The sequence below is a fragment of the Thrips palmi genome, unplaced genomic scaffold (genome assembly GCF_012932325.1).
Source record: "Thrips palmi isolate BJ-2018 unplaced genomic scaffold, TpBJ-2018v1 HiC_scaffold_2, whole genome shotgun sequence".
Taxonomy (NCBI): domain Eukaryota; kingdom Metazoa; phylum Arthropoda; class Insecta; order Thysanoptera; family Thripidae; genus Thrips; species Thrips palmi.
The window spans coordinates 7,908-18,765 of NW_023144629.1; the positions used below are offsets into that span (position 1 = coordinate 7,908).

At 44.9% G+C, this 10,858-nt stretch overlaps 3 protein-coding genes across 5 annotated transcripts; 1 reads left to right on the forward strand and 2 right to left on the reverse strand.

Moving 5' to 3' along the window:
- LOC117646977 lies at positions 1-1,430 on the reverse strand. 2 transcript variants are annotated; one of them, XM_034388402.1, is made up of 4 exons: positions 1,158-1,430; positions 946-1,029; positions 488-831; positions 1-255 (listed from the first exon to the last, which is right to left on the reverse strand). In XM_034388402.1, exons 1-4 carry the CDS (start codon positions 1,218-1,220, stop codon positions 135-137), a joined length of 612 nt encoding a protein of 203 aa, XP_034244293.1. In that variant the 5' UTR covers positions 1,221-1,430; the 3' UTR covers positions 1-134. The 2 variants fall into 2 exon arrangements, with proteins under 2 accessions (XP_034244293.1, XP_034244294.1); XM_034388403.1 differs by lacking the exon at positions 946-1,029 and having other exon boundaries at positions 1,158-1,418.
- Positions 1,431-3,114: 1,684 nt separating this feature from the next.
- Positions 3,115-5,399, forward strand: LOC117647085 (seipin). 2 transcript variants are annotated; one of them, XM_034388596.1, is made up of 7 exons: positions 3,115-3,430; positions 3,527-3,803; positions 3,886-4,031; positions 4,115-4,317; positions 4,406-4,625; positions 4,788-4,883; positions 4,958-5,399. In XM_034388596.1, exons 2-7 carry the CDS (start codon positions 3,541-3,543, stop codon positions 5,113-5,115), a joined length of 1,086 nt encoding a protein of 361 aa, XP_034244487.1. In that variant the 5' UTR covers positions 3,115-3,430; positions 3,527-3,540; the 3' UTR covers positions 5,116-5,399. The 2 variants fall into 2 exon arrangements, with proteins under 2 accessions (XP_034244487.1, XP_034244486.1); XM_034388595.1 differs by having other exon boundaries at positions 3,116-3,435.
- Positions 5,400-5,463: 64 nt separating this feature from the next.
- LOC117647084 (MMS19 nucleotide excision repair protein homolog) lies at positions 5,464-10,313 on the reverse strand. The gene is made up of 18 exons (XM_034388594.1): positions 10,095-10,313; positions 9,521-9,759; positions 9,287-9,431; positions 9,018-9,205; positions 8,774-8,935; positions 8,352-8,684; positions 8,147-8,267; positions 7,863-8,061; positions 7,680-7,771; positions 7,439-7,598; positions 7,172-7,369; positions 6,984-7,053; positions 6,736-6,904; positions 6,465-6,628; positions 6,273-6,391; positions 6,049-6,202; positions 5,727-5,981; positions 5,464-5,642 (listed from the first exon to the last, which is right to left on the reverse strand). Exons 1-18 carry the CDS (start codon positions 10,180-10,182, stop codon positions 5,532-5,534), a joined length of 2,967 nt encoding a protein of 988 aa, XP_034244485.1. The 5' UTR covers positions 10,183-10,313; the 3' UTR covers positions 5,464-5,531.
- Positions 10,314-10,858: the final 545 nt, after the last annotated feature.

Below are 10,858 nucleotides of genomic sequence, written 5' to 3' on the forward strand. Positions count from 1 at the left end.
TAGAAGTCGAGGTGTTTATTTCGAAAAGCGACGAGAGGGCGGCGAGGCGGCACCGCTCGACAGGCCAGTGGTGTGGCTTGCCCGGCTTGCCCGGCTTGCCCGGCACGTGAGCGCTGCACGACGGCGTCCTCCAACTACCTGAAGAGCCAGTCGCTGACTGTCTTCACCTGCTTCCTCACGGCCTTGCCGACGCCGACCTCGACGCGACCCACGGCGTCGCCGACGACTTCGGTCGCGCCGGCCGCGATTTTCAACCTGGAGGAGGGCAAGGAGGGAGGGCACAGTTGCAGTGTGATGGACCGACCAAAAGATTGCAAGTGTCATGATTTGTATCCGAGGCAGTGTCTTTGCCTCGTCTTCCACTGAGGGGCTCTGGCTGTGCTCGCGCCGGCAAGGCACCAAGGCAGGCGAGCAGGGCTGCGCTAGCGACGCCACGCGAGCACGACCAGAGCCCCGCAGTCCCGCGCACGACTATGGCTTTACACACAGGGTGCCGAAAAGACCGAAGCCAGAAGACTGGGACTGGGACTGGCCTTGTTGCGAGGGCTTCGTCTCGGCCTGCCGCGGCTTGGCGGGGCTGCCGGCAGTGCCAGCAGTGCCAGGCTTGGCGGGGCGCACGGGGCGCACGGCTCCGGGGTGGACCAGTTTCAGCGGCGCGGGGGCGCCCTCGCGCCGGTCCACGGGCCAGGTGCTGAAGTCGAAGTCGCGGCCCTCGTATGTCTCGTAGCTCGGCGGCTGGCCGCCGTAGTCCAGGCTGCCCATGTAGCCGTGGAGGTGCTTCTGGGCGGCCGGGCCGCTCTTCGTTGTCTGCGGCTTGTCATCCAGGGAGGCCTGTGGAGGAAGCCGTCGGTGAGACACTCTTCTACCGAACACACACTCCGAAACTTGGTTCCGTGAATTAGGTAGCGCCCCTGCCAACCCGTCCCGCCCCATCCCTCGGCTGACCTGGCGCATCTTTTCGTAGTGAGGGGGCTGGCCGCCATAGTCCAGGCTCCCCATGTACGCGTGCAGCAAGGGACGGGCGGCGACCTGAGCATTCGTCCAAGCGGATACACTCACACAGCGTCCCACACAGCAAACCCCGCCGCAAACAGACAAAGAGACAAAACGGGCCGGCCACGCGGGAAGCGGTCATTCCCTCTCTCTCTCTATCTCACCGCGGTGCAGAGGGCGGCCGCCGCGCACAGCAGAAGGCAGAGGTTGACGTCGACGCGGTGCATGGTGGACTGGGATGGACAGGGAGTGCCAGGGGCGTGTGTGCCCCACCGTGACGCACCGTGAGACCGTGAGGCACATCCCCGTAAACAAAACTAGTACATGTCTGGAATCCGACGTCTTTCGGACGTCCCGAAGAAGTCGGTTTTGGGAGCTCTTCGGGACCTCCCTAAACGTACTACAAATGAAGCTCTCTCGTACGTCGCGGGGGGACCTAGTGTGTGGTGCCAGAGTTCGCCGCCAGAGCGCGCCCTGGTCGCTCGTCCCAAAGGAGTCGGTTTTTGGGAGCACTTCGGGACGTCCGAAACGGTGGGTCTATGTGAGGTTTTTGGGAGGTCCCCCACCACACCCGTCGCAGCGTCCTGCGGCCATGTAGTTCCGAGTGAGTCCGCTAGAGCGCGCCTCGGGCCCACGCGATGCTCACCTGTTGTGCAGATGACAGTCGGCGCACTTTGGCGCGCACTGTGCTTGTGGCGTCGGATCCTTACTTCTATTTATTTTTCTGTTAACTATAGTAAATTCATTTCTCCAAAGAAAAAAACCACGCACGAAGATGTTCAGTTCTCAGGTGCACCAATAAGAAGAATACTTCAAACCCTGGTGCAGGCTTATTTCGTGTTTCAATCCAAATCAGAAAGTACCGGTGTAAGTTAACCTACAAATTCTGTTACTTTGATACTCTTTTGTCAAAGTGTTTATTTTGTTCGTCTTCTGATTTTATGCTTGAGAAATGGGCTCTTTGCGGAAACCTTGACCCACTGGAGTTGCCCAAGATTCTGGAACGATAACCTGCCCACTTGAAATTACATGTGGAACAAAAAACTGACTCCTGTGCTTCAGTGTAAAATTAAAGTGAATTTCCTGCGACAGAGCAAAGTAAGCATGACACCTGGGAAATCAGTGCTAATTGAATTTCTTTCAGTCTTTTTGGCTTATTTTTAATCAAGGGGTGTTCAGTTATGGTTGCTGTATTTTCTTTTCAGTCCAACCGAGATTCCTTTTTTAAATTTTTTTTTTTAGTCCTGTCCACCTTTTTTGTCTCCATATTTTCTGCTGTTCGTGACAATCTTATCGTTTCTTTTTTAAATTTAAAAAAGGTCAGTGAATAAATACTTTTTCCTAACATTTTATCTGTGTCATATTCACATTCCTATACGCATTCACATTCTATCCGGAACAGTGGCGCACCCTAGCGGCAGGCCATCGAACTACGACACAGGTGCGCGCTCTAGCGGTCACCTTCGGAACTACATGGCCGCAGGGCGCTGCGACGGGTGGTGGGGACCTCCGAAAGACCTCTACAGACCTACCGTTTCCGACGTCCCGAAGTGCTCCCAAAGAGACGTCCTGAAATGTAGCACGGCAGTACTTCTTTCGGATGCCTTTTTTGTTTATAAGGTACTCCTTCCGTACTACATTTTGGGATGTACAGAGCTCCGAAATGGTAGTACGACAGTACTACTTTTGATAGTAGTTTTGTTTACGGGGATGCAGGCCGCTTCCGCACAGCGCCTCGTCGCTCTGTCTCTCTCGCACTCACGAGGCGTTGCGCACCGCTGCGAGAGAGACAGACCTCACGACTTGCCCAACGGTCGTGACGACTCGGTCACGAGTGCCCGGCTCGTGCGCTCTAAGGGCTCTCGCCGTCTGAAAAACAAAACGGCACTTGTTTACTGCTCAGCAATTTTCCTAAACAATCAGATTTTCTTAGAAAAAATTTAAACATATAACCGATAGATGGGCCGTGACTAGCAATCCATCGGGCTTTTAAGCCCCACCCCACGTTTGAGAGAGCGTATCCACACTTTCAAATTTTGCCGCCTTTAGTTCGGCTTCGCTCGGCGGTGCTCGGCTCGGTGCTTCGGGCCGCTACCCCTTCTTGTTGTTTTTGTCGTTGTTTTGTTGTTTTTCTTTCTTTGCGTGTGCGGTCCCAGTCGAACAACATCCGATCTGATCAGCGAATCATATCTGGCCAATGTCACGAAGGGCCATTGACAGTGGCTGGCGGAGAAGCATCCCCGTTTTGTCTGGAAGGACCAAGTAATCCGTTCCTGCCCTTTATCTTTCGTGTGTGTCTTATCGAATCGTAGGGACCAACAAGTGGACCGTCCTCGCCCCTCGCTGCACGGCTGTACGGTGGACTGTAACCTCATTCAAAGTACAAGCCACCGATCCAAGAGCTGTCTGAACGTCGCTGTTCAACTAGTCACTCATTGTAAGGTGTGAACACTGGAGAAATGCTCATGTGTTTTATTGGATTCTCTTAAATTTCATGTGGTATTAACTCTTTTGTTTCATTGCTTTTCCATAGATTACCCAAGACTGATGATGATAGGATTGTTTTGGCGTCTATTCAGACGCCTTCCCTTTGTGGGTTCCATCGGTAAAAATGTGGCCCATTACAGACAGAAAGCAGAAGATGGAGTTCAAAAAGGAGTGGAGAATGTGCGACTTTTGTCATTCCGTGGTGGTCTGGTTGGGCTCCTCACTGCAATGATAGTTTGGGTTTCAATATTCCTCTATGTAGCTTTTTACTACGCCTACATGCCATCAATATCACATGTCAGACCCATCCACGTACAATTTGAGTATGTATTCATCACATGTATCAATAAGTATAGTAAACTTTTATCTGTACTCTGACTAGCCATTAACTATTGTCTGTTGTAGGGCATGCAGGGACGGAAAAGGTCTGTGCAGTTTTCCCACTGCTGATGTTCGCCTCACTAAAAGGCATCAGCTACTTATGGTAGGACAGCCCTACAAAATATACGTTCAACTGGAAATGCCAGAGTCACGTGTGAATAAAGACCTGGGTATGCTTCATCGCATATTAACTGCTCCCAGAGGATTTCTGAATGAAGTTGTTATGGTACTGAATGGTCTAACTTTGTCATAGGGATGTTCATGGTGTGTGCCAGTTTGAGGGTTCGTAGTGGAGTTGAGGTGGACAAGGCCTGCAGATCAGCAATGCTGCACTACCGTAGTCCTCTGCTTGAAACGCTCATGACCCTCACCATGTCTCCACTAATGGTGCTTGGGCAAACTGAAGAAAAGCAAAGTGTGACAGTGGAGCTCTTTTCTGACTTTGAAGAAGATCAGGTTTGCAGCTCTCATACTGAAAACTTTTAATGTCACAGTTACATGCTGCATTTCTTTGAAACTTACTTTTTCATGTGTTGGTTTTCAGAATCAGCCTGTGACTGATGTGCGAGTTGAAATTAAAACTCGATTCGTGGAGCTTTACTCTGCCACTATATTTATCCATGCCCACTTAACTGGTCTTCGTTACCTAATGTTTCATTGGCCAATCCTATCGGCCGCTGTTGGAATAAGCTCAAACTTATTCTTTATTCTTTTGATGTTCTCTCTTTCTTGGTGGCATCTGAGTAATTCAGATGACTCAGAGGGTAAGTGCATTATAGAAAACTCACTTGACCGAAGCAGCTTTATTATTAGTGCTGAAAATTATTTCTTACTTATGTCATTGTTTCATTAGGTAACGATTCAAAATGTGAGAACCTTGTACTAATTACAAATATACGCTTTCTTCTCATTGTTTGCTCCATCAGGTGATGAATCCAAATACGATAACCGCCTTTCTAATGATCCGGCCAAAGAGAGAAATGGATTTGAATTTATTGGCGAGCTTGAGGATAAGGATAAAGGTATGTTCTAGTGCGTTTTTTTCTCTCAATTTTAAATGAATTGAACTTTTTTTTCAACTGAAGTATATTTCTAGATGATGTCCTGGAAGATAGTAACATGACTCAGAATTTATCCAAGCTTGAGGCATTCTCTGAACCCCTTGATCCTCTGGAGCCCTCTATGTTTGGTAAAAATAAGACTGATCTTGAAGTACTTTCAAAGGATGGTGGAGTACAAGAAGTTCCAATGTAGAAGTTAGCCACAATAAGAGTACTGGACCAAAGGATAAAATATTGTAATGCGATTTTAGTATTACCTGATTGTTGTATCTAGTCTGAAATGTTAAAATTTCTTATTGGGAATTTCTGTAAATATGTAGGTGTATATTTTCTATGTGAACTATTTTTTAATCTTTTATAAATGTGAGTGGCACAACTGCTTAACTTTATCATTCCGTGTAATGTATGGATAACTCATGTGATATTTGTACTCTCTGTTTTAAATTTTGAATAAACCATTTTAATTTTGTAAACATGTTTCAAGTCTGAACATTATTTTCTAAACCACGTATTGATTGGAAACAAAATGCACAAGCACAAAAGTAGTAGCAAATAATGATGATTTTATTGAGGAATGAGTATGCATAAAAACATTGAGTGGCACAATGACTATTTGCCTCTTGGAGCGTCCATCATAGTCCACCGAGACAGGGCAACCACAGCATCCCTCCGCACTAATCTCTTGGGGTCATTGAGGCAGGATTCCAATCCAATTATCACCTGAAGCAGAAAAGATTCATTTCAACCTGTGGAGTTAAGGAACATGTGATTGAAACACTGCAAAAGTAGCATTTTGATAGTTACCTCATTTCTAAATGGCAACAACAGTTCTGTGGGCAATTTACTCAACAGAACCATGCAGTTTAGTGCCATTCTTCTAACTGCAATCGAGTCTTGATTGGCTGCTAGCGGTAGAAGGCGAGGCACAATGGATTGTATCTGGTCCCTCAATTCATTACTGAAATTCTCGTCAACTAACAGACCCCGAAGGGCGTCCAGAGCAGCTTGCAGTAACAAAACAGATTTCTGGGAGAGAGACTCCAAGAGCATGGGCAGGACCTGGTAAAAAATATCCATCAAATAATGATAAACACAAAATAAAAATCAATTTAAGAGCACTACAAACCTCTTTCAAATGAGGGTGTAAGACATTGTGTGGCACACCAGACAAAAGATTTGTGAAAGCCATTAAGTAGGGACTTCGTTGTTCAATTGGAACCATTCTGGAAGTTTTTATCAGCTTCAAAGAACCCACAAAAACTCTTTGGCGGTAGAGCAATCTGAAAAAGAAAATACGAGTAAGATAAAGGAAAGTAGATACTCTGTTCAGATCTTGATCTTGATTGTTACCTTATGACACAGTAGCTTTCCCTGTTTAGAAAGACAGGAGACTCTGCCATGATGACTTCAAATGCACCAGCAGCAGACAATGCAATTAAATTTCGAGAATCTCCAACCAAGTTGATAAGCTAAAACATGAGACAGGAGTAAAATTTAATCAACACTGAATTACATTACAAGTAACAGACATTTTAACCATACCTTATCAATCCAAGATTCCAGCTGTCTATGTCCACGCATGGCCAGACCCTTAATAACCCACCCCAAGAGCGCTGTACTTTGTACTGCTGCTTGTTCGTTGTCTTTTCCAATAACCTCATCCTGCAGTTTTGATACATCTGCCAAAATTTCATTCAACAAATTTTCTGAAAAAAAGACAAAAAGCACTTAAGAAAAGCAAGACAGAATCACTCTGCTCTCAACCAACAGAGCGATCAGGAGCAAATATATGCTATATGTGGGTGAAATATACCGTCAGGAATTTTGTTTATAAGGCTGGCTAGTAGACGGCTGGCTGAAACCACTGTTTTTGGTTCTGAGCGAAAAATTGCTATGAATGCAAGTGTGGGACAGAGTACTCGAGTTTCATTTAAAACAACACCAGGATGAAGATAGCCCAAGACAGCTTCTAACAAATCAACCTGAACAAATAATAATAAGAAAATAATTGGAAGATTGTAACAAATCAACGGTGCTACTTATGCAGTGACAATGTCTTACAGCTCGGATATCATCTTTTGTTGAAGACTTGAAGAGAGGCTCTGTCTTTTCATGAACAAGTGTTTGCTCCCTATGAACAGAAAATTATGTTTAGTTTCTTTAAATTCATGACTTATCCAACCAACCATCACTTCGTATAACACCACAATTTGCCAATTATTCAAAAAAATATTTTTATAATCAATTACCTCTGATTAAGGTTCCTCATGACAGCACTTATAACATGACACATCTCTGAGAGTATGGCATCACTATTGACAAAACCAGGTCCATTGACTTTGTCAATACTGGAGAACCACCACTTGATGACACGGAGCACAAAATCACATTTATGTAAGCACTCAAATACGTGACTATTGCTGTTCTGAGATTCTTCAAGCAGCACCCTGTGTTTCAAGGAGAATGTCTTTTTAAGTTGAACAGAGTCAAAGCACAATGAAAATTATTACACCTACCTCAAATGGGTCAATGCACACACAGCTTGATGTTCATCATGTGAAAGGACTACTAAGTCAATGACATTTGGTAAAATTAATTCAGAAAATGGTTGAAGTGCAGCCAAGCTGCATTGGATTGCAAGATGCCTTTCAAATCGAACATCTTCTCTCTGGACATCTGTGGGGCAAGAATGTTGTAATTGATCAAAGTGAAATAAGAATAAACAGCTTTACAGAAAATTCTGAGTGGAACACACACCAGTAATGTTCAACTTTTCAGCCAGCACATGCTTGATGACATCATGGGAATGGAAAGAAGCCATCTCTTTTAGGCAGAGTGTGCAATGATCTCTGAAATTAAATGAAAAATGAAAAGAATAAATATAAGAGGTCCTCTTATCTCACGAATAAATAAAATCCATTCATCAGAAAATTTTCTCACCGAACTTCTTTAGAATTTTCTCCATCAACCATTTCACATAGCAAGTTGAACAGGTTTTTACTCTCAACTTCATTCAGGGTAGAACCTAAAATGGTGAGACCAACCAAGGCTTCTTTGCGCAAAGTGGGGTTATCATGTTTAGCTGCTTGAAAGAACAATTGAACGATGCTAGACCATTGAACCGATATGTCTGGGATTCCTAAAATTAAAACAAAAACAAACATTTTTATAAATCAAAAACTTATTATTAAAAAATAGTTTGAGGACAAGGTTTTAATACATACTTTCTGGAGTTACTTTTAATTCTTTGCAAACAGCAAGAAATCTTGACATGGTGCAAAGGTACACAGTCTTATCACCTACTTCTGTCTTTCCTTTGAAGTTGTCAATAAATAAGGGGAAAACCTGAATTGTTACGATAAATCATAAACATAATTACTAATACTCCTCGGCTAAGTTAGTTTCCCAAGTAAGTTCATGAGGACTAACCGTCGTAAGAACATGTTGACAAGCCTCTCGGCAAGACTTGGCTGCAGCAAGTAGAAGCTCTAGCGAGGGCATGAACAACGCAGTCTGCACTTGACCCAATGCAGAAACTGACGCAGAGATCACATCACCAAGCAGTTGTCTCATAGGACTGAGCTGCCCTGCCACATCTGAAGGCAATTCAGCGAGGTTGCGGAGAAGTATGGTAAGTGCTTCCCTGGCAGCTGTCTTAACTTCGGAGTCTAGACCATTAAGTACCTCACGGCTCAAGCTCATCCAGATGGGTATTAAATGAACTGCTAGGTCATTGGGATGGAAAACTACACAGCCTTTCATCTAAAATCAGAGGAGATACCACAACGATTCATAGATTTGTAATTCCCAATAATGGGCTAACAATCATTTTAAATTATTATGTATCTCACAAGTAATTGTAAAGAGTCCAGTTTAGCTAAACGCAATGATGAATCCAACTTTTCTAGCAGCAAGGGAATGGAAAATTCACAAAACTCTGGAATAGCTGTGAGGCATTCTGAAAGTCCAAATGCCAGTTTTTCCCTCGAGATTTGATTGGGATCTGCAGCTGCCTGATTATCAGAGAAAAATGATAAAATGTTTAGTCTTGAACACATTGGAACAAAAAGATTACAGATAAATGCTAAAACTTACAGGTTGAAAATCTACAGGGAAATAGCAAGCCATCACTTCAAAGAAATCTTCAGTCAAGTGACCCAATGACACTGTTCTCAATATAGCGGGCAACATAGAAAATAGGTAATTCAAATTACGAGGATCTCGCTCCCCATCAATTGAAGTAATAATGTGATAAACAAGATCAGGCCCCATGCATTTAAGATCTAGAACAAAGAATGAGATAGGGACATAATGATAATAATAATGATTGTAAATATGTGCATACTATGAAGAATCAGACATACCTTCATAGTGTGGCACCACTAAAGCATCCAAGATACGATATATGGTTCGTCTATCTTCTTGACGCTGCGACTGACATGTTATGTTCAACATCAATGTGCTTAATATTTGTGAAGGGAGTTCTTTGGGGAAATTTTTCATAGAGATCTGGGACACATAGGAGGACAGAGTTACAAATTAGATTTAAGTTCCAAGAGCATTTTCTCCAGGCACAGGTGTGGAACAATTGGTCTTACAATAGTCAAGATTCCTTTTAAGGCGGCTGGAATGACATCATGATGATCCTTGAGTCGATCACAAAAGAACTCAATGATGAAACGCACTTCATCTTCTCGCAAAAAGTCTGCAGGTAAGTCTCTTAGAGCAGACGACAGGACAAGAATACCCTGCGCCCGTTGTGAAGGCTCTGGGTCAGTGAGGAGGTCCTTGAGAAACTCAACAAGCTTGACAAGCGGCAGACGACGAGCGAGGATTTCTGAAATCAACAAAAATAATGTAAGTTTACATTAACCAAAAATGGATTCCGAAACCTTGTGGGGCTAGGCTGGCGATGTTGACATTTCCCATTCAAATGACAGGGTGTCAGTGTGACTATGGAACGGTACATGAAAGAGACGAAATAATTTAAAGTGAACAGAGAAAAGCCAACATTTGAAGCAAGTAAATAAAGAAAAATGACTTGATTCATGAAATGTACTTGCTGGGCCTGAGTGCCTCTGCATGGGGTGCCCAGGCCAGACACAAATTGACTGGCAAACGTTGGTTTCACTTTCCCAAAAATATATCCGTTTACAGAGTCATAGTACGCACCAGCCGAAACACTCGGACAACTTGTACAAAACGCAGGATCCTCTTTTATCGCTTGACACAACGTTTCTTTATCCCAAGGGGCAGCCATTTTCGATTATCGGCAGAACGGAACAGAAACAAAGTAAGCATCCACTACAATAACTCGAATTATTGTGCTTAGAAAGGAGCCTTTCATGAATTGAAAAACTTTAGCAAAGCATGAATAGCGATCGTTTTATCCGCTGCACCACTGATATCGCCCGAAGAAACGGAGCAGTGGCCGAAGATAAGCACCGACAGTGCAGGGCCTAGGTTGGCACTACTTTTCCCGTTTGTTTACGCGCAGCAGACGACAACCACCTGTAAACGGCGCGGCAACAATGAACTAGGATCGCGGCCGGACAATCGCACCGCGACAACAAACCGAAGGCGCAGCGCCGTGAGGGAAGGCAGCAGGACAACACCACGCGACGCCGCCAGGGGCTGTAGTCCACTGTAGTCGCCGATAAGCACGAAGGGACGCCACTCCATCGCCCAGCGGAGCACAGGAACGGAAGCGAAGTGGAAATGCCTCCCCGAAAGCAACCCCCAAGTTTGAAGGAAGCCGCCCTCCGCGCGTCCACGCGCCTCATCACCTACCAGGTACGTAGTGCGTATGTGCCGCCGACTCCGAGAGTTGTTTTCGTCGCTCGCTGTTTCTCTCTCTCTCTCTCTCACCCATGGGCCGCTACACATAGGTGCGAGAGAGACGGGGCGTCGAAAACGACTCTCGGAATCCGCTTGCT

Bases quoted from the DNA above. Each gene is read 5' to 3' on its own strand.
- LOC117646977 (XM_034388402.1), bottom strand. From the start codon at position 1,220: ATGCACCGCGTCGACGTCAACCTCTGCCTTCTGCTGTGCGCGGCGGCC. The intron at 1,030-1,157 runs GTGAGATAGAGA...ACGAATGCTCAG, and splicing joins CGGCCGCCCTCTGCACCGCG to GTCGCCGCCCGTCCCTTGCT. The intron at 256-487 runs GTGTGTAAAGCC...GCCCTCCTCCAG, and splicing joins TTCGGTCTTTTCGGCACCCT to GTTGAAAATCGCGGCCGGCG.
- LOC117647085 (XM_034388596.1), top strand. From the start codon at position 3,541: ATGATGATAGGATTGTTTTGGCGTCTATTCAGACGCCTTCCCTTTGTG. The intron at 4,318-4,405 runs GTTTGCAGCTCT...GTTGGTTTTCAG, and splicing joins CTGACTTTGAAGAAGATCAG to AATCAGCCTGTGACTGATGT. The intron at 4,626-4,787 runs GTAAGTGCATTA...TTGCTCCATCAG, and splicing joins TAATTCAGATGACTCAGAGG to GTGATGAATCCAAATACGAT.
- LOC117647084 (XM_034388594.1), bottom strand. From the start codon at position 10,182: ATGGCTGCCCCTTGGGATAAAGAAACGTTGTGTCAAGCGATAAAAGAG. The intron at 7,599-7,679 runs GTGTGTGTTCCA...CTTGCCCCACAG, and splicing joins TGAAAAGTTGAACATTACTG to ATGTCCAGAGAGAAGATGTT. The intron at 5,982-6,048 runs GTTTGTAGTGCT...ATTTTTTACCAG, and splicing joins TACACCCTCATTTGAAAGAG to GTCCTGCCCATGCTCTTGGA.